The sequence below is a fragment of the Arachis hypogaea genome, chromosome 18, assembly GCF_003086295.3.
Source record: "Arachis hypogaea cultivar Tifrunner chromosome 18, arahy.Tifrunner.gnm2.J5K5, whole genome shotgun sequence".
Lineage (NCBI taxonomy): Eukaryota > Viridiplantae > Streptophyta > Magnoliopsida > Fabales > Fabaceae > Arachis > Arachis hypogaea.
Window position 1 is genome coordinate 4,152,345 of NC_092053.1, and position 20,867 is coordinate 4,173,211.

The 20,867-nt window shown below is 35.1% G+C and overlaps 2 protein-coding genes across 5 annotated transcripts; one reads left to right on the forward strand and one right to left on the reverse strand.

The window, feature by feature from the left end:
- The first annotated feature begins 491 nt into the window (after positions 1-491).
- On the forward strand, positions 492-9,020 carry LOC112771422 (E3 SUMO-protein ligase SIZ1). 4 transcript variants are annotated; one of them, XM_072226052.1, is made up of 20 exons: positions 492-633; positions 822-925; positions 1,346-1,426; positions 1,508-1,550; positions 2,069-2,141; positions 2,331-2,496; positions 2,680-2,810; positions 3,108-3,176; positions 4,769-4,856; positions 4,942-5,017; positions 5,219-5,292; positions 5,466-5,573; positions 5,951-6,112; positions 6,214-6,318; positions 6,416-6,496; positions 6,590-7,814; positions 7,902-7,968; positions 8,305-8,399; positions 8,516-8,642; positions 8,718-9,020. In XM_072226052.1, exons 2-18 carry the CDS (start codon positions 902-904, stop codon positions 8,327-8,329), a joined length of 2,598 nt encoding a protein of 865 aa, XP_072082153.1. In that variant the 5' UTR covers positions 492-633; positions 822-901; the 3' UTR covers positions 8,330-8,399; positions 8,516-8,642; positions 8,718-9,020. The 4 variants fall into 4 exon arrangements, with proteins under 4 accessions (XP_072082153.1, XP_072082154.1, XP_025671952.1 ...); XM_072226053.1 differs by having other exon boundaries at positions 496-633; positions 8,729-9,020; XM_025816167.3 differs by lacking the exon at positions 7,902-7,968 and having other exon boundaries at positions 496-633.
- LOC112771424 (auxin response factor 4) lies at positions 8,717-14,174 on the reverse strand. Its single transcript, XM_025816170.3, has 12 exons — positions 13,103-14,174; positions 12,945-13,001; positions 12,676-12,855; positions 12,444-12,528; positions 12,254-12,344; positions 11,726-11,890; positions 11,504-11,623; positions 11,329-11,407; positions 11,082-11,244; positions 10,238-10,998; positions 9,946-10,136; positions 8,717-9,839 (listed from the first exon to the last, which is right to left on the reverse strand). Exons 1-12 carry the CDS (start codon positions 13,445-13,447, stop codon positions 9,656-9,658), a joined length of 2,421 nt encoding a protein of 806 aa, XP_025671955.1. The 5' UTR covers positions 13,448-14,174; the 3' UTR covers positions 8,717-9,655.
- Between the last annotated feature and the right edge of the window lie 6,693 nt (positions 14,175-20,867).

A 20,867-nucleotide genomic window follows, 5' to 3' on the forward strand; every position in this document is an offset into this window, starting at 1 on the left:
TCTCATTATTTCGATTTAGTGTGTATTTAATTCGAAGCTATTAGATTCGATTTATAGCCGATGTCCATTTGCATGCAATTTGAATCTAATGGATTCGATTTAGTACCAGTTTGCATAAATCGAATTTAATAGATTAAATTTATATAAAAATGTAACTTGGGACATTCAGGTAGCCTTTTTCGTTTTGGAGGATCTGAGTAATTTTCGAATAGACTTAGTTTATTAAAGTAATTTATCCTAAAATTTAGTTATTATTGAATCGATCCTAAATTTTCTAGAAAGTAAGGTAAAAAATATATTTGATTCAAATAAAAAACTTTAGAAAATATAATTAAAATTAAATAAAATTTATGAACATTTTTAAAATTTTGACAAATTTTAGGAAAAAAATATTCTAAATGAAGATTAGGTCCGCATGGTAGACGCGAGCGTATTGAAACATAACCCGGACATGTTCTCGTAAAATAAAGTGGATTGGATGATGTGCCATTAGGTCCACATTTTGCGAGTATAGTAAAGAGACTAAGACTGAGCTGTGGGTCAAAAAACGATACCAACCAAAACACAAAAAACGATAGCAGCACAGACACGGACACAGTACCGCCACTACACAGAGACGTGCACTCAGTCTTCGTGAGCTCTCAAAACCCTAACCGTCATTCCGTTCTCCCCTTTCTCTCTATTTCGCGATCACTTCTCTCTGCTTCCATTCCCTCGTTTCAGCTCAATTTCACCTGATTTTCACCTGCAATTCAACGTTGACATGCTTAATTGAACTCCTTTCATCTTTGTTTTTGCTTCGTTTATTTGATTTTGTGTAGGATCGGTTGCTGCTGCTGCCAGTATGGCCTAACTTACGTGGCTTTTGCTTGCCGACTGTTGCTGAAGATTCCGTGAACAAATGGACTTGGTATCTAGTTGTAAGGTATATTAGGATAACGATTTTACGTGTTCATTGTTGTTTTTCGACGATACTTCTTGTTGAAGTCTCTTTCAGTGTAGCATTGTACTGTGGTAGTTTGCTTTTGCGTAGTGTTATTGTGGAATTGAAATTTGTAGTGGTAAAAAATGTTTTTAATGCAGATGGAGCAAACTTCGTTTTATTAAAGAACTGATTTGCATGGATGGTGAATTTGTTTTATTTGGCCCCTCTGCCAAGTTTAGTGTGTGGCTTGTTTTCATTGATTGGATTTTTTTGGTCTTTTGGTTACTTGGCTTACTTCTGACGAAAGAAAAGGGATGTCTGGTATAGGTTATAATTATTCTTCATTGCAATTGTTGTGAACCTGCACACTATAAATTGAAATGCTGTTCTACTTTTATGATTGAGTGACATCTCTTGTAGGAAAAATTGAATTCTTTTCGCATAAAAGAGCTCAAAGATGTGCTCACTCAATTGGGACTTTCAAAGCAGGGAAAGAAGCAGGTCAGATAAGAAAAAATATTACTGATTCTGGCATTGGCAATTATAAAAAATATAATTATTTCGATGTTTTATTTTCTGCAGGATCTCATTGATAGGATATTGTCTATTCTCTCAGATGAACAGGGTAAGACCCTACTCTATCTTTATGATGCACACTGGCACACACGACCACATGTCTCAACCTTTGTTTCTAATTCTACCTTGAAGTCTTTAATTTTTAAATTTTCATAATGTCCCTGTTTGGCCGGTGAGAAGCTTATATGCTGGAAGTTTTAGACTATATCTGCATAATATAGTTATTAGCTAAATTCTCGAGTGTAGATGTGTTGCGGAGGTTTCGTGTTTTATTTGTCTGATGATACCTTCTTTCTGATGGTCAGTTGTAGCTTCTTCTTTGTCCTCTTCTTTTTCCCTTTTTTTCTTCGGTTAAAGTTACAGGGTATCCTGTTAAACCGCAGTGAATTTTCTCTTTTGCTAAAAAAATATTCCTTCTTACTTTTATGAAATTGAGCTTTTTCTTAATTTCTTGTCACCCAGCCTTGTTCTAACGATACTTCTCTCTGTCGTAATGATATTCTCTTTTTTTTTTTATAAAAATAATCATTCATTTTCCTGTTAACTGAGATACTTGTTCCCTTCCAGCTTCCAAAATCTGGGCTAAGAAGAATGCTATTGGGAAAGAACAGGTGGCAAAATTAGTGGATGATACCTTTAGGTAAGTGTTCATATATATGCCTTTTCATATGCTTCAGATAAACTTAGTGTAGCAAAAGTTGTAGATCACAGTTCTGACATGATTTGGTGATTTGATTTTTAGGTCTGATTTTGGATAAGTCTACTGCCGTTCATGTTCCCAGCTTTATTATTTTTCTTTCTTGATGTTTTGTATTTCCTTTTTGAACAGAAAATTGCAGGTATCTGGGGCCATTGATTTAGCATCAAAGGGACAGGGTTCCTCCCCAGATGTCAGTAATGTTAAAATTAAAGGTGAAGTTGATGAGATCTTTCAGGAAGAAACAAAGATTCGGTGTCTTTGTGGTAGTTCGTTGGAAACTGATCCACTGATAAAGGTGTAATGTAATGTTCAAGATGTTTCTTTGTTCCTCCTAATGTGTAAAACTTTATCCACTTTCTTGCAATGGCATACAATTTCATTGACGCTCAGCCACATTATTTCGTCAATAGAATGTACTTTTCACAACTCTGCAATTACAACTTAGATATTTATATTCTTTACTCTTATTTTATTGCAGTGTGAGGATACAAGATGCCATGTGTGGCAGCACATTAACTGTGTTATTATTCCAGAGAAACCTATGGAACCAATTCCACCCCTTCCTCAAAAATTTTACTGTGAACTCTGTCGACTCACTCGTGCAGATCCGTAAGATTTGTTTCCTTGATATTTTAGCTTATTTGGGATCGGAATTTGTTGTTTGAAAGTATTTTTCTTCGTAATTTAGTTCCGCGTATACATTTTTACTTTAAGAGCAATTGTGTGTTAGTATTTTCTAGTGCATGTGTTGGTTTACAATAGGAATCAATTTAACTGATAATAACAATGGAGATTACCCCCTCACTAGAATAGAAAAATGTAGAAAATAAATGATAAACTCCATTTCTCCAAATGCACTGAGCCACTCAAATATCTGTTTTCTGCTCTTTTTTTTCCCCATTACAGGTTTTGGGTTTCAGTGGCCACCCCTATGTTTCCTGTGAAGTTGACTACAACCCATATTCCAACTGATGGGTGAGTGCCTTGTGTGGATGTGCTGAAGATAGACATAATTTGTCTGATTGTTCAAGTTTCTATTGAACAGAAATAAATTTCTTATTGCTTTATGCCGCCTAGAGATTGGGAAATATTATCTGTTTCGATCTTGAACACAAGTTCATGCATATATTTTTTCTTTCCAGTTTTAGTTGCTTTCTATTGATATTTTATATTTAAGACATTGTTCTGTTTGAAGGGATTGTAACAACTAACATTTATCTTTTGTGCTATTATCATTGTTGTCAAACTCTCGAGTTAACTCAGTTTAGATATGGAATCGAGTTGACTCGAGCATAGACTCTATCATGAGTAAACTCGGCTAGACTCGGTCAAACTCGAACAAACTCGTGAGTCTAGGACCGAGTTAGCGAGTTTGTGTCTTTCTTCATTTTGGCTAAAAAAAGCGTCATTTTGAAACCAAAGAAACACTTTTTTTTTTATTAGGGTTACGATAACACTCCCAAAGAATGAAAGAAAACTCACTCACAACTCACTCATCTGCGTCGTTTCTCTCAAGTCTCACTTTCTCCATGTTCTGCCGTAGTTGCCATTCCTCGTCGAGCTGCCGTTGTTCGACTGCATCTACTACCTCTGCTCTGATTTGCGCCATTGTCTTTGTGAATTTTACCTATGTTGCCCTCTGCTTTGTATTTCTTCACATCTCCACTATCCGCAACTCCATCGTGCTATCACCGTTCACTGCAGTCCTATCTCTGCTCTGGTTTGCACCGTCTTGAAATCCATGACTATTTGTCGCCGTTGTTTCGTGCTGCTGCTGCACCCTTGTCTTCGATCTGCTGTTGTTGTTGGGACTTTGCCCCTTCTTTTCTTCTGTATCCTCCATTTTTTTGTATGCCTTTTGCCCTTTCTTTGAGCTTTTGCTTCTTGATTTAGTTTTTCTTTTCGCTTTTTAAATTTTATTGCTTCTAATTTTAGCCTATTGCTTATCGTTTATGTTAGATGGCCAGATGGTTCATCCATTCATGGCTGATTGGTAATTAATTATTTTGATTAGAGTTAATTTGATTATTTGATATTGTTCAATGTTCAACTAAAGATTTAGTATTACAGATTTAGAATTTTTAATTTCGTGTGTTCTATGTTGTATTTGTATAAGAATAATTATAGAGGATTTGAATGTGTATTTTAAAGTATTTGTTATAATGTATGCTATTATTTTAATTTATTATGTGCTTTTAAGATTGATATTATTAATTTTGAAGGGTTAGAATTGAGTATGTATATATATATATTTCATAATAGGTGAACTCGTATGAGTCTACGAGTTAACTCGCGAGTCGAGTCTAGGTCAACTCCACGAGTTTACTTAGACTCGCGAGTTTGACAACCTTGGCTATTAGAAATGATCATAATATTAGTGCTATTTCCTTTTTATGTTGTGTGCAATAGATAAGGCTGTTTGAGCATTGTATTTGTTTGTCTGAGATGAAAATATACCCTTTGAAAAATTTCTGCTTGAAGGGCTTGACCCCACTTCGTGGGACAAAACTCGGTTATTGTTGGTGTTGCTTGAATGATTTGACCATATTTCTCTTTGAATTATTCAGAGCCAACCCAGTGCAGAGTGTGGATAGAACATTTCAACTTACAAGGGCAGACAAAGACTTGGTATCAAGACCAGAATTTGATGTTCAGGTTGGTTATTTTTTAGTTATAGTAAGTTAATGGGCAACCTTTTACCTAAGTTAGTTTGTTGATATAAGCCAAGTGTCGTTTGTAGGCCTGGTGCATGCTGCTGAACGACAAAGTTTCATATAGGATGCAATGGCCACAATATACAGACCTGCAGGTCAATGGTATGATTTCTAGTCACAATCTTCTCTCTGTTGTCTGTTTTTTTGAATTGGTTCAGAAAGTTGATATTGTTTTAGCTTTCATGCTACTCGTGTGATCAGAGGTACATAATTACTTAGTGCAACAGAAACATTGTTTGAAGAATTGGTGAATTTGATTGCATCTGCATTTTGTTTTTATTGATTTGAGTATGGTACATGTAGGTGTTCCTGTTCGTGTGATTAACCGACCTGGTTCACAACTGCTCGGGGCTAACGGCCGTGATGATGGCCCAATTGTAAGTTTATTTTCAGTATGGTTGTAACTTCTCAGAATTTCCTGCAGTCATTTAATCTCTGTCTTGTATTTTACATGGAGATATTTTCCTCCTGGGTGCTAGGTTTAGTCCAAGGTTTTCTGAAGTGTTAATTTTACAAGTTTCATTGAATTTCCTTATTTCTTCCTTGTCAGATCACGCCATATACAAAAGACGGAATTAATAAGATTTCCTTAACAGGCTGTGATGCTCGCATTTTCTGTTTAGGGGTCCGTATTGTTAAAAGGCGTAGCTTGCAACAGGTAGATTGCATTATATGGTTGCTTATTTTCCTATTTCCTATTATCATATAATGGTATGATTCCTTACTGGAATTGAGATAGACTGATAGTTGATAGAACATTTCTTACGTAGTCTTAGCTTTCTGATCAATTATATCCTTTCTCCAAATGTTATCTGTATGTGCCTTTATATTAAAGGATTTGAGTCTCCGTATGGTTGCTTATTTTCCTATTTCCTATTACCATATAATGGTATGATTCCTTACTGGAATTGAGATAGACTGATAGTTGATAGAACATTTCTTACGTAGTCTTAACTTTCTGATCAATTATATCCTTTCTCCAAATGTTATCTGTATGTGCCTTTATATTAAAGGATTTGAGTCTCCGTTTTCTAGATCCTAAACACAATTCCCAAGGAGTCTGATGGGGAGCGTTTTGAAGATGCTCTTGCACGTGTATGTTCTCGTGTTGGGGGTGGAAATGCAGATGATAATGCTGACAGTGACAGTGATTTGGAAGTGGTCTCAGATACTTTTACCATCAACCTTCGTTGTCCAGTAAGGCTTTCAAGTATTGGACAGTTTTTTATTAATCCTTGAAGTTTTGCTGGTCATTTTCACAAATCTTGACATTTTTTTTATGCATGTGAACTTTATAGATGAGTGGTTCAAGAATGAGGGTTGCAGGAAGATTCAAACCTTGTGCTCACATGGGTTGCTTTGATCTTGAAATTTTTGTGGAAATGAATCAACGCTCAAGGAAGGTAAGATCCTCAAATTGGCCCATGATTTGTATGACATCCTCCACATAGAAGTATATTTTTTATAGTATGTATGATGAAGCATTAATTGTTTCTGCAGTGGCAATGTCCCATATGTCTTAAAAACTATGCATTGGAGGATATCATTATTGACCCTTATTTTAATCGGATAACTTCTATGGTAGGTCTTTTACCCCCCTTAATCTTTATTTCTCTCTTCCTAAAGTTTATATGAGATGAACTTATAATTATTTACATTGATTTGCTGGTACAGATGAGAAATTGTGGGGAAGATGTTACTGAAATTGAGGTGAAGCCTGATGGTTATTGGCGTGCCAAGGCTAAGAGTGAAAGTGAACACCGGGAGTTAGGGAATCTTGTTCAATGGCACTGTCCTGATGGATCCCTGGCTCTTTCTACCAGTGGAGAAGTCAATGGAATGGAGGCTTTAAAGCTCAAACAGGAAGATGTTTCAGACACTCCAACTGGTCTAAGAATTGGCATGAAGAAGAATCATGATGGAGTTTGGGTATTCAGCAAACCTGAGGACACAAATACCTCATCTGGCAATGGATTGAACAAAGATTTTGGAAATCATGATCATGTGGTTATACCAATGAGCAGCAGTGACACTGTAAGTGGTCGGGAAGGTGATGATCCTAGTGTAAATCAGGGTGTCGGTGGGCATATTGATTATTCTCCTACCAATGGGATTGAGATGGATTCAGTGCCTCACAATAATGTTGATTCAGCTTATGGATATACTGTACCTAACCCTTCTGCTCTGGCAGCTGATGCAGAAGTTATTGTTCTCTCTGATTCAGAAGATGACAATGATATATTGGTATCTTCTACAATTGAGTATAAAAATAACGACACTGGTGCCGCTGATACTGATATTTACTCAATGCCACAGCCTGGAATTATTGATTCATATACAGATCACAATCTTGGTGGAAATCCATGCTTAGGGCTCTTCAGTAACCCCAATGAAGATGATTTTGGGATGCCTTCTTCCATCTGGTCATTGCCTTCAGGAACTCAGGCTGGCTCAGGATTCCAGTTATTTAGTTCAGATGCAGATGTCTCGGATGCATTGGTCCACTTGCAGAATGGTGATTTAAATGGTTATACGTTAGCTTCAGATACTTCTGCTTTGGAATCCAATTCTTTGATACAGGATTCCTCTGCAGGTCGATCTGATGCTGATTTAAATGGTGGTTTGGTTGGTGGTTTGGTAGACAATCCTCTGGCATTTGCTGGAGAAGATCCCTCACTTAAGATTTTTCTTCCAACAACACCACTGGAATCATCTGTGCAGCATGAATCAAGAGAACAGGCAGATGTGTCAAATGGTGTGTGCACTGATGATTGGATCTCTCTTAGGCTTGGAGGTGGTGCTGGTGGAAGTAATGGTAATGGTTCTGTCCCCAGTGGGTTGAATTCCAGATCGCAGGCTACATCCAGAGGAGGTGCAACAGACACATTGACAGATACTGGTTTGTTACTTTTGTTAAATCTTGTATATATTTTTTTGTCACGGTTTCTCTTGCAAACTCTTTCATTATATAGCACTATGTCATTAGCTGAGGAAGGCATTTTGTTCAACTTGCCCTCTGGATCAGGAAGTATAGATACACACACCCTGTGGTGGTTAGTATCCTGCCCATTTTCAAGTTATGCAGTGTAAAAATATATATTATTAGTAAAAAGAGAAATTCCTAGGAATTCTCTTCCATAAGACGGTTCTTTTGCCTCGTCACTTTGTTCCTCTGCTTTTTACATAGATGTAACTGTGTCCTGCCCTAGTTCCTGTCTCCTGCTATGCTCCCTTATTTTGCTCCAAATCAATGAAAAATTACATGCACAATTGTATTTCAACACTACATTATCGGGGTTGTGTGCCTGTTCTAAGTTGGTCATTTTGAATGCAGTATAGATTTATGTTTTGGCCCGTTCTCCTCAACTCATTGTTCCTTCTCATGCCAGGTTCTTTGCTTCTTGGTATGAATGATGCTAGATCTGACAAAGCAAGTAGGCCAAGATCTGACAGCCCATTCTCGTTTCCCCGCCAAAAACGTTCAGTAAGGCCCCACTTGTATCTTTCTATTGATTCAGATTCTGAGTAGAGGCATTAGACATTGTGTATATAATAATAAATTAAGATGAGGCCCTTCTAAACACCATATTTTGCATTTAGAAACTGAAGAAAGCTGAGCAGCGATATTGGTGCTCAGGAAATGGAAGTTGATGAGGGAATGTGAAGGAATCTACTTACTAGCTACAAATTTGCCCATCCAATGTTTTGCCTTCCGGGTGTATTTTTGGTAAAGATGTTGCTATAAAGATTCTCAATTCTTGACATTTGATATTCAAATTGTCCTTACAACACATGATGACAGGTCCGTCGCAGGCTATATAATTCGTGTTGTCAACTAGGCATGCTACATTGTCTGGATGGACGCAGTTCATTTTGATATGGTGGGGAGTTCTGCATTGAGAATATTTTATCTTCAATTTTGGCTCTGCTGAGAGCAAATTACCTGTAAATGTATAGCCATCGGATTCTCTAGTAAAATATCAGAATTCAGAAGTAGGTTTATCTCAATCACCCCCAGCTATATGCCCAATTTTGTAATATATGATTTACCCGTTTGTAAAGGAAACTGGTAGATAAGTGATTAAGTGGTACTCTCTCCTTGAAATTGATGGTCTCTGTTTGAAGAACATATTTCTTGAGTTTCTTCCGACTTGAATTGTTTGGCCATCGAACAGTGTGCAAGTTAAAGTGGCATGGAACCAGAGCAGGGGAGGCAAGCATTGAAGTCCAAAAGTTCACTCACCAATCTGGCTTGCTAGTTACTGCTATTCTGTTGCCTCCTCTCCGAAGAAAATGAACGAAGCAATGCCTCCACCTTGATTCTTGGGCCTAACTAAAAAAAGGTTCTTTCGTACTCATTGGATGGCTTTGAGCCTGAAGGCCAGAAATAAGAAACGAAACCAGGAAAAATAAAATAGTTTTGTGAAAAATGAATATATCCTAAATCACCGGGATCACGGACAGTGGTTAATGGTACTAGGTTCGCACTTGGTCAGGTCCTAGATTGTTCTCCATATTGCGTTGTTATATTGGACCCGGAGCCTAAGATTATTATTTCAGAGTATGTCAACCTTAGTTAACGCTTCAGCGGTAAATAACGGCCTTATTACATAATTCAGTTCTCTAACGCATCTTGTAGTAATCAATCTTTGCATCAACAGATGAAAATTGCATTCAATTATATTGCAAATAAAGGAAAAGAAGAGGGCAAACACAAAAAGGCAACCCCGAACACGGACACTAGACTCTAACTACTGTTGGGGAAGAATCTGGTTGACCCACCGAGGAAGACTTAGAAGCCTCCATATTGACTGGTGCCTGTTCCAAACAGCTCTGTGTATCATCACTGATAATCCCAATTGTCATCTTCTCCACTTCCTCTTGTGTATATATATGAATCTTTGATACCACATTGCAGAACTCACTGCACACGAATGTTGTAAATGGAACACACGTTAAGTTGAGTAAGGTGGCATAAACAGCATTTTCCTTTATATACAGATGTTTAGTTAAGGAAGGGGAGTACTTACTGCCATGGGTCATCCCCGACAACCATGATGTCATTTTCGCTGTCGGTGTACAGGATCCTCCATCCCTTATCAGGATCTCTTAGTAGGCCTTCCATGCCAAAGAGTCTCTCAAGTTCAGTGAAGAGATCAGTGTAGCTGCTCAATCTTGAGAGATCGATAGCTCTTCCAACTAAGCTGCCTTGCTTGTGAACCTTCATTCAGTGTATGTTATATTGGTTGGCCAAATTTGTCAAAGTAAGAGAAAAAGTTGGCATATCATAATATAACTCTGTTGCTACCTATCATCGCTCACCTTTGTGCAGCTCCTTTTAGCGTTTTGGGTGGTAGTTTCTCCAGACAAGGCAACTCCAAATAGTTTACATCCATTTATCTTCCCCTTGAGATTCTCTTCATCCGGAACTGGCATCCTCATGCTGTTTCCCCCTAAAGAAGAAACCACGGAAACATTCTCCGGCAGCTTCTGCTCATGCATGATTGAAGGGCCAGACCTTCCAATTTCATTTCTAATTATCCCTGCCTGAGTCAGAGGAGTGTTAAATGGCGCAATATCTCTTTGGAAACTCGACGGTTTAGAGCACAACATGCTGCTACCATGACCAGCTTTGTGAATATCACCATAAGGAAAATATGCAGTTTGAAGGACTTCTGATCCTAAAGAATCAAATTTTGGTCTGGTAGCTTGATGCAGGTTGAAAGTTGTGCAACTTGCACTACTTGGTTTATTACCCCAAGCACCGAGGTTTATATCAACCTTCCCTGTCAGGGACCTTAGTGGACATATTTCTTGACCTTGCAAGACCCTCGGAAACCTATTATTAGGTTCCACGAAGCCTGCATATGTAGGAGGGTGAACCCTCATAAGCTCAGCAGCAGTCATCTTTCTTGCTCCGGCCGATGCAAGATTCGGATGATTGGGAGAACTGATCTCAAAACCTGGCTGCTTAGTTACTGTGTCACGTCCAAAATATAGGGACATAAAACCTGTATTTTCTTGACCTTGCAAGACCTTGGGCGATCTTACAGACTCCTCCAAGTCCATAAACCCAGTGCCTCCTGCCGCCATCATGAAAATTAGGGGGGTGATTACTACTTGGCCATATATATAATATCATCATTTGTTTGATTAACAGTCATACCAGTGATGAGGTGACTGGATGATGCAGCCTGCAGACCTGTCCGCAGTTTCTTCAGCCTTGGGGAACACTGCATACTCAATGGAGGGAGAGAAGCCGAAGGATCGATCTCCCATGGAGATACTCGATCCTGATGATTAGTCTCCATATCCTCATCCCATCTGACCTGTTGGATATCAAAGCAGTAAACTTAGAGAAAATGTTTGGGGGGAAAACATGGTGCATAGTTCAAGCAAAACTGAAAATGTACCATTAAGCACCTCCATTTTGATTTAGGCCATCTGTATGGATCCAAATCACTCATTCCAGTCACTATACCACTAGTACACCTGCAAGGTAAGAAGATTGATTCATGTTCCTCACAGGATACAAATTTTCATGAGAGATATGCAGCTAAAATATTCATAGCTATTGCCACTGTTGACCTTCTTTCAGGTGATTCATCCATTTCAAATTTCATTTTGAATCTTGTGCCAATGGTCACCGGATTCTTGATGCTTTTGGCATACTTTTGATAGGATACAACAAAATCTGCATGACTTGCCCTGCAATATAGCAAGTTAAATGGCTGAACATTTAATCCCTAGACCGGATTTGCATATTGATAAGAACTAAGAACAGAAGAAAACATCTTTCTGATCTATTACCTTGGACTGTAGAAAACATGAAACATGCTTTTTGCTGATATAGCATTAGCCACAGAAGAAAGGAAATTGGGATAACAACTCTGGTTACCAACAATAGACTCAGGAAGACCATTTCTTGGTCGAACAGCTCTTCTGATTCCCAATCTCAATTCTCCATTTTCACCCCTACAAAATATATATAATCAACAGGCATTTGTACATTATTATCCTTCATTTTTCATGCTTTTAAAGTTTACCGACTCATAATAACTTCAAGATTCTACTGCACATGAAGTATGTTCTACATAGTAGATTTTGATTTCATTTTGCTAGTTTGGTACTTTAGAGCCACTATGACAAGAACATATTTTGACCAATCCAATAAATAGGACAATACTAACTACATCCAAATATTTTTAGTTTGGCAGTTGATAATTACTTTCTGCTAAATATGGCAACAAACATGACATTAAGAATTTCAAGAACATTTGCTGTGTTTCCAATGCAGATTTGTGCCAATTAAGAAGTCCAAGATCAACATATACATACCTTAGGAAAAGCACAGCATCACCGGACACAAGATTCTTTTGGCTAACGAAAATACTCCATCCGGTAGTGAGTAGATGCCGCCTCGGCTGACCTGACAAAAACCACCACATCCACTTTCTGTATAATTTATCCCCAACATATGAAGCCAGCCACACACACTTCTTTATTTCTTTCTATTTTTTGAGAATACCTCTGTAAATATGGCGAAATTTCCACTCCACACCATGCAGGTCTTTTGCAATAAGCTCTTGAGAGGGTCTCTGCTGCTTATAATCCTGTAATCAAAAGAAAACACCATAAATTTAAAACTTAATACTAATTTAGTTAGCTTATCGAACGAGTTCATATACCGATACCAATTTTTTTCGGACTGAAATCTAGAAAGATGAGTGCATATTTAAGAAGAGCATGATATTACACACCAAAGGAGGAAAACAATCTTCAGCAGCTCTACGAGGAACAGAGAAACCACCATGAGTGCTTGTATCAGAGGCTGTGAGTGTCTTGCAGAACATGTGAGGTGTTGTTTTTGTAGGTGTTCTTCCATTTCCTTCTTCATCAGCTCCCAATTCCTCAAGAAGCTCTTTCCCCATCCCTGCCAACTGAATTCACATACCAAATTGCAGCCTCATACAAAAAATCTGAATGAAGCTTAAAAATTCAAAAACAACATTTCAAAAAGCAAACCAACCTCAGCTTGGGGAAGCAAAGTGACCTGTGTGTAAACCTCATCATTCTCCTTATTGGCCTGTTGATAAAGAAATACACAGGAAAAAAAAATGAAAATTTAGTCCAAAACCAAATGAACAGAAAAGAGGGTATGCAGTTTTCACTGAATTGGGCACTCACAAGTAGTTGGACATTGACAACTCTACAGAAGATCTGTGGTTGAAGATCATGTGTTGGAATCTCCAATGGTGTGAAGGGAGAGAAAGATGCAGCTTGCTCTAAGTGCCCTTGTGGGAAGTAGACAACCACATTCCCCTTCTTTGGGAGAGAAGTAAGAGGGCCAGCACAAGCATGCCATAGCTCCAGATACGAAGAAGAAGACACAGCAGAGGATGAGGATGATGATGATGATGATGATGGCACACAGCACACACAAGAAGCAGTTGCTTGTTCTTTGTGACAGCCACCATTGCAAGTTGCATTCTTTTCAACCTCAGTCACTGCATGGTTCAGATCAATTTCCATGAACACAAAAAAGTTTTTTTTTTTTTGGGTGGTTTTCTCTGTGAGGTTTCAAAGTGAAAGTAAGTAAGTAACTAAAGCAAGAAGAATATAAAAAGGAAAAAAAGAAGATAAAGAAGGGAAGTAATCAAGTGGATTTTAAAAAGGGGAAACCCAGAAAGAGGGAAGTGTAGTGAAAATGGGAATGGGAAATGAGGTCAAATCATGAAAAAAGAAAAGGGGGAATTCATGTTTTTGGAGGGGCACCACAAAACAGGGGAGGAGCAGAGGAATGGGACTGTAAACAGAACACAACACAACAGAACAGAAACAGAGTGATAGAGAAAAAAGAAGAAGAGGATCAAATGATAACAAGGGATTCAAAGTATGATTGTCTAACCCCTCCTCCCCTCATCTGCAGGTAGTGAGAAGAGGGAGCAGCAGACATGGACAAATGCATAGGAAGCTCACAAACAACAAAAGCCAATGTGTGATGGATAGATAGTAATAGTATTAGTGCCTTTTGGACTTTGGAGAGAGAAACAAACACTGTGTGTTGGGTGGGGGGGACAGCCCTAGACAGTACAGAACCCACCCCCACTTTTTCCTTTTCTTTCTTATTCATATTCATTCATTATTTCTCCTTCACTTATTATTATTGTTTCATATTTCATTTCACACAACCAAATCTAGCATTTCTTCAAACTTGCCTCATGAATCACAAAAGAGAAAAAAAATGCAATCTGACAACTCAACTCACAACACAATTTATTAGGTATTGTACGTGGATATTAAGGTAATGAGTGACTTGTGACTTCTGATAACTAATTATCCAACCATATCCATGAAAGAAAAAAAGTCCTCCTTTTTTCCTTTTTTTTTTTGCAAGTTACAGCCTACAAGGTACAAACCTTTCATTTAATAATAATAATGAATATTGAATGAAATTGAAATTGAGAAGTGTACGTCTATATACTATATAGTCATGTAAGCTAAACAAATTTATTAGATAATTAATAGCATTACTATAAAAGTATGAGAGTAATTTAGAAGAAGGAAAAATGAAAGTGTTTTACATTATTACTATTACGTACTTTGATACTGGACATATACGTACATGTACGTGTACTGTAACGTCAAATGTGGGTGTTGTTTGGCAGCAACAATGGTGGGCGTCTTGTTTTAGTAGTTAGGATTCTTCATCTCAATCAGTTTGCTCAGACTTCAAAGTTCAAACACACACTTTCTCTCTCTTCTTTTACATATCTCACGTCTCATCAAACTTCAACTTTTCTTTTAATTTTTTCAAATTTTCATACTCATCATGTCTCCCACCGTGTACTTCACGCGCCTCCAACTTTCTTTTTCTTGTAGGTGCCTTTTTTCTTTTCCCTCTTTGCCAAAAATATACCCTTCATCCTCATTTTGTGGAGCATATACCTAACTTGCTGGGTTAAACTTTTGCTTCAAATTATAATGACTTTGTGCCATAGTAGTGAACTAACATATATATCAAAACTATATACAGAGGCTTCGAATCCCACTTTGTGCATGCAGCGATCTATTGGCCAGCGACAAATCTTTAAATAGAGCACCAATGCGCGACGCCAAAAATGCCTCTGAATTAAAGAATAATAATATCTCATTTTTTAAATTATGCTTATAAAAAATCATATCAAAATTCAATCTCTAAGATATTTTTTAAAAATATATACTTACTGTTTTTTGTTGATAGTAAAATTCGAATGCATTTTTGTCGGCGTTTGAATAATTTTGAGACATTTTTGGTAGTTAACCTTTTTTCATATTTCATAAATATGTCAATCCAACTATCTTTAACAAAGTTAAACACCTACACAATTGCATTTTTTAAAATTAATACAAAAATGGTATTAAGTATATGTTAAATAGGTCTTTAAAAATTTCTTGTATAGGATGTTTTCATCTTCAAAAATTATTTAGTACATTGAGGCCATTAAAATTTATAAAATTAAAATATATAGGTCATTTCGTCACACTTTTAATGATTTGTTTATTCAAGTAAAAATAATGAATCTGACTAATGTAGGAATTTATATGTCTTATTCTTATAAAGTTCAGTAACCTCAATGTAATAAATTTTTTTAAGAATCTATTTGTACATACTCAATACTATTTTACAAAAGGTGAATCACAATGTGTAATACGTAAATATGAATGATGACAATTATTTATTAGGGGGTGAAAAGTAATTTTGTCGTTAATTATTTTTCGTAGGAGGCAAAAATGATAACTTTTTATTAGGGTGAAAAATTTCACGCAACACAATTTTAATAAATAATTCTTACAGAAATATGTTAAAATCTTTAAATTCATTTAAAATATTTCTACAATTGGCACCTATTAAAATATGTTTGGTATTCTGGCCCAGCCCATCGAAAGTTTTGGGTCTAGTTACGGTCCACCGATCCAGTCAGGTCACTCAACCCAAATTTAGAGGTGACCCGCACCGCCGCACGCCACTTCACGCCTTGCTGAGAAGTCCTAGACAGCTAGCAAAAGCTTTCAGGTAGATGGGCCTAAATAAGGGAGTTCACCCGAGTTTAGAGTATAAAAGGAGAGGGACTTACCCCTCTCCAGAGGTACGTCACCTTTTATATCCTAATTGACCGTCTCTTCATATGGATACTGACTTTAGCATTAGATTGTCCTTACAGGTAACCCCATCCACTAACACACCGATGACTCGGACGATCATCTCATCTTGAGCTTGCACTCAGGTCCACATCCTACTTCACCCGGTTGCACTTACCTCTACCTCACCCGATCCGCCATTCTTCCGAGTTCCGAGCAACCGAACAGTTGGGAAAAAATAATGGCCAAAAGTGGCATTACACTATATTTATACGACAGGATCTTTAAATGCTGCAACTTCCATATTTTGCCCCACATAAAGTAAGACAAGTAACTTAACTACTGCAAGTTTACTCTTTAGTAAAGGGAATATCAAAACAAAACCAATTAAAACAAAAATAGCCAATTTGTTTGACTACAAGGTTGCTTCACAAGTGTTAAATAATTATGAAAAGTTTTGAGTAATTTGAAGGTTTTGATCTTCGAGTTACTAAGTTTAATTAATTCAACAGTTTGGTTAAACGTCAAAATATATCTATATGGAGTTGTAAAATTCAAGGGTAGTAATAATTATTATCAAAAGTTCATGCATGAGCATGGAAAATTTTGGCCAATGAATAAGGCAAGTGGCTATCATTTTTTCTTTTAATTTATCCTTATCCAACACTCCCTACACAACTTCAACTCTTTCCCGGCAAAGAGATAAGAACTCTTATGCATAAAACATGAATTAATAGAACACTTTTGAAGTGCTTATTTTTGGAGAAACTATTATTATTATTATTATTATTATTATTATTATTATTATTATTATTATTATTATTATTCCATCTTTCGTTCATCAATTATATTATTATTGTATGACTTGTCTGTGTCCTTGGTAGCTTGACTCTTGAGATGCACGTTGGGCCTCTTCTCTTCTTGAGAGAGGTCTCATTCATTTCCGTAATACATAATCAAAGCACTATTTATTATGACCTAAATAATCCTTTAATGTCTTTTTATAAAGTAATACTATTTTTGGCATGCACGAGCCATTTTGCCTTTTTGGTTTTTTTATTTTTCAGAAACATTCATTTATAAAAAGGTGTTGAGGCAATCAATCATAAGTCGTAATCAGTCTTCTCTTTTTTTTTTTTTCAAATACCAATTCATGAAGGGAAAATCGCTTGTAAAACTAGATCATCATATTCATATGTATATTTTCCATAACTATATATAATAGATTAAATCATGATCATGGTTATTCATTCCTAGATCACAATGATATAATTAATTTGCTTATTTCAATCTTAATTCTATCATCCCAATTTGCAAGTAAAAAGATTAAATGTTTATAGTGAATAATTAAGTTGGTTAGGAAAGATGCCTATTAGAGAATATGATATAGATATAGATACATATTCCACATGGCTACAAATAGATAGTAGACACTTAGAAATAGACATGACTTAAAGATTTGTCTGTCCTCGTGCAAAAGTCATGCAAATTTCATAAAAGTTGGATTAGTCCACATCAAAAGTGGGGTTAAATTGACTCTAAATTGGAGTTGGATTCATTTCTTTAATTTCTTTCTTCTTCTACTTTTCTCTTTTGCTTTGCCAATATTAAATGCAAAGAGAAAACAAAAAGATTAATTCTGTTTTGCTCTACTATATGTGTCACCGACAACATTATGTATTTTTATACCTCCTCTTATGTTAAACCAAATTTCACATTTTTTGTTTAACAGATTCTTCCCTACACAATTTAAGGATAATACTCAAACGGTCTCTAAAAAATTTTATATCAAATATGTTAATCTTCAATAAAATTTTATTATCTAAAAATCTTATAAAATTATTTTTGCTAGACAAATTAATCTTTTTGTCACTTTTAATATAGATATTAAATAAATCAGTCTTTAACAAATTTTATTATAAGATAATTTATGTCTTGAAAGTATTATATAAGACAAATAAATAACTCTTCTTTTAAAACGATAGAATTAATTTTTGAGTATTTTTACATAATAAAAATTTGTTACGGACTAAAATATTGGATATGAATTTTTTTTTAAAACCAATAATTTTTACGATAAATTAAATACTATTTCTTTAAAAAAAATTATGAAACTACCGATAATTACAAATATAATTACGAGTCACCCCAATTAACTATCATTGGTGCATGTTCACATTGTTCACCAATATTGTTAGTTATCTATATTTTTTCAAAAATAAAATAAAGCATTTTGGGTTCCCCCATATTGTTAAGAAATAAATGATTTGAGGGTGTATAAAAATCCAAAAGGAATTTAAAGCAGTAGCACGAGATGGTATATAAAAGGACTCTAATTAGTTATGATACATGTCCTTGGTATCAAAAGCTTAATAACTATTTAACACTGAACACACTGTGATATTACTGTTTTTTGTTTTTATTTTCCCTGTTTCCTGAATCAATATGCTGACAATAACAGTCTTCTTCAATAGATTCCAACCTTTTTAACCGCATGCGCCATTTCAATTATTTTTCAATTCCAACTTGAAACCATTTTTGATTACCGCATGATCGTAACTTAAAGTATTATTTAACTTTTCTCCAAAATAATAATAAAACAAAAACTAAGACTCTCTCGTGATTATTTATTTTTAGTTAATGCGCATTTCTACATTAAATCTGTTATTGCGATACAATTGATTATTCTGAAAATACCTGTCCATCCATGCAATTTTTCATGCTTTGATAATTTATTTATTTTTTTAATTTAATTTTGATACACAGTGAATATAAATTAAAGTAGTTTTAACTTTTAGGAACCACTTAGATAAAGGGATCAAAAACGCTTTTTTTTAAGATGTTTTTTAAAAATTAAAATTTAATATATATAATCAATTAAATTGTATTATTTTTATTAAAATTAGACTGGACAAATCAGTTTAGCAAAAAAAATTAATAGATTAAATTTTGAACCGATATAAATTAATATTTTTTATAAAAAATTATTATAATACCCCTATTATAAAACACAACTAAAATATATATATATATATATATATATATATATATATTGAAAACTTTAAATTCTAACCCTATAACTACATAGAAGAAAAGGATTAGAATTTAAGATTTTTAAAATTAATATATATAATAAGAGTATTTTAGTCATTTTATATAATAAGAATATTGTAGTTATTTTTTATAAAAAATAATATTAATTTAGACCGATTCAAAATTTGATTCATTATTTTTTGGTCAAATTAATTTGTCTGACCTATTTTTGACAAAAATAACACAATTTAAGTAAATTATATGTATTAAATTTTAATTATTAAAAAATATCTTTAAAAAAATACGTTTTATGAGTCTTTATGGAAGCATCCCCTTAACTTTTATACGTGTTTCTAATTATGTAACATTACATCAATAAAAATAATGATTTTTTACATTAATTATGTGTGAATAGTTATCTAAAAGAACGATTATGACAATATAGAATGCTTTATGATAATAACAAAGATTAAACTCTTAATAATAAGCATGAACAATATTTACTATGGTGAATAAATTTTTTTTTTTAAATTTTGTTTTTCACGAAAATTAAGGATGTTTGTTTGTTTTGATTCCATAGGTGTTGTTGGTAACGCACGTGGGTGGTAGGCAGTAAAATTCCCTAACCCTATCCATAGTAGTGTTGTGTGTTCCCCCGTGGTTTTCTCTCGAAACTCTTTGTATTATTGAAAGCTACTACTACAGTCTACATGTAACGTTGTGGCACAGAGACACAGACATAATAGTACACATTGACATGCATTTCCATTATCACTTTATTAAAGCTCTCTATCTCACACCCATGCTTGTCTCTCAATTAACATCAAATAAATTCATTTTTTCCTTCTTTTGTCAAGACTAGAATTACACAAACAATAAAAATTGCAATTAGTGTTTTCTTTTATTATTAGGGAGAGAGAAGATAATATAACTAGTAATTAGTAGTGAGCACCCACACATGCTGCTGGCTCCAATATTTGTGCGACACACACAAAATCATCATCCTTACTTTTCTCTATTTAATGTTGTTTTTTTTTTCTTTGCTTTAATCAATGTGTCTTTGTCCGGTGGATTGATTTTTGTCTTTGCTTCGCAATAAACACCTTCCCACTGTTCCCTTCTTAGTCTTATTAATCGCCCGCATTCATCGTACCCTCCATCATATGTCCATGTCACGTTCTTGCCATTGGTCCCTCTTTTTTCTTCTATCTAATTTAATTTTTGTTTATTATTATAATTATTGTTCATCAATTTTCGTATATTCACGACGACTATCTCTATATATGTGATTGAAACTTAAAGAGAATGAATAGTTTTTTATATATAAATAATGTAAAGTTTGTTTAGAATAATTATAGAGGAGAATAGCTTAGACGAGCCGCACTAATGGTTGGTTGAGGGCATAGTAGAATATTAATTAGGATCTCGTTAGGGAGACAATGGACTATTTGTACAATGTGTACAATGGGTTACAAAATGAACATCTCCCATACTATCTAGAATAACCATCCGAGTACTAGCGATAATAAACATCTTTCCAAAAACTTAAACTAATTTTGGGGTTCACCAAGAATCGAACTCTTGACCTTTCGGATTTAGCACTCTAATACTATGTCATGATACCACTCATCCCAAAAGTTTCAGCTGATAAAAAAAGGTAACACTAATAATTATATCTCTAATACTTTCTAAACCTCCATTGTACACATTGTATAAAATTCGATTGGCTCCTCATACTTTTCCTATTAATTAACATGAATTCTCGTCTGTATATATATAAAACTCATAATTAAGTGTG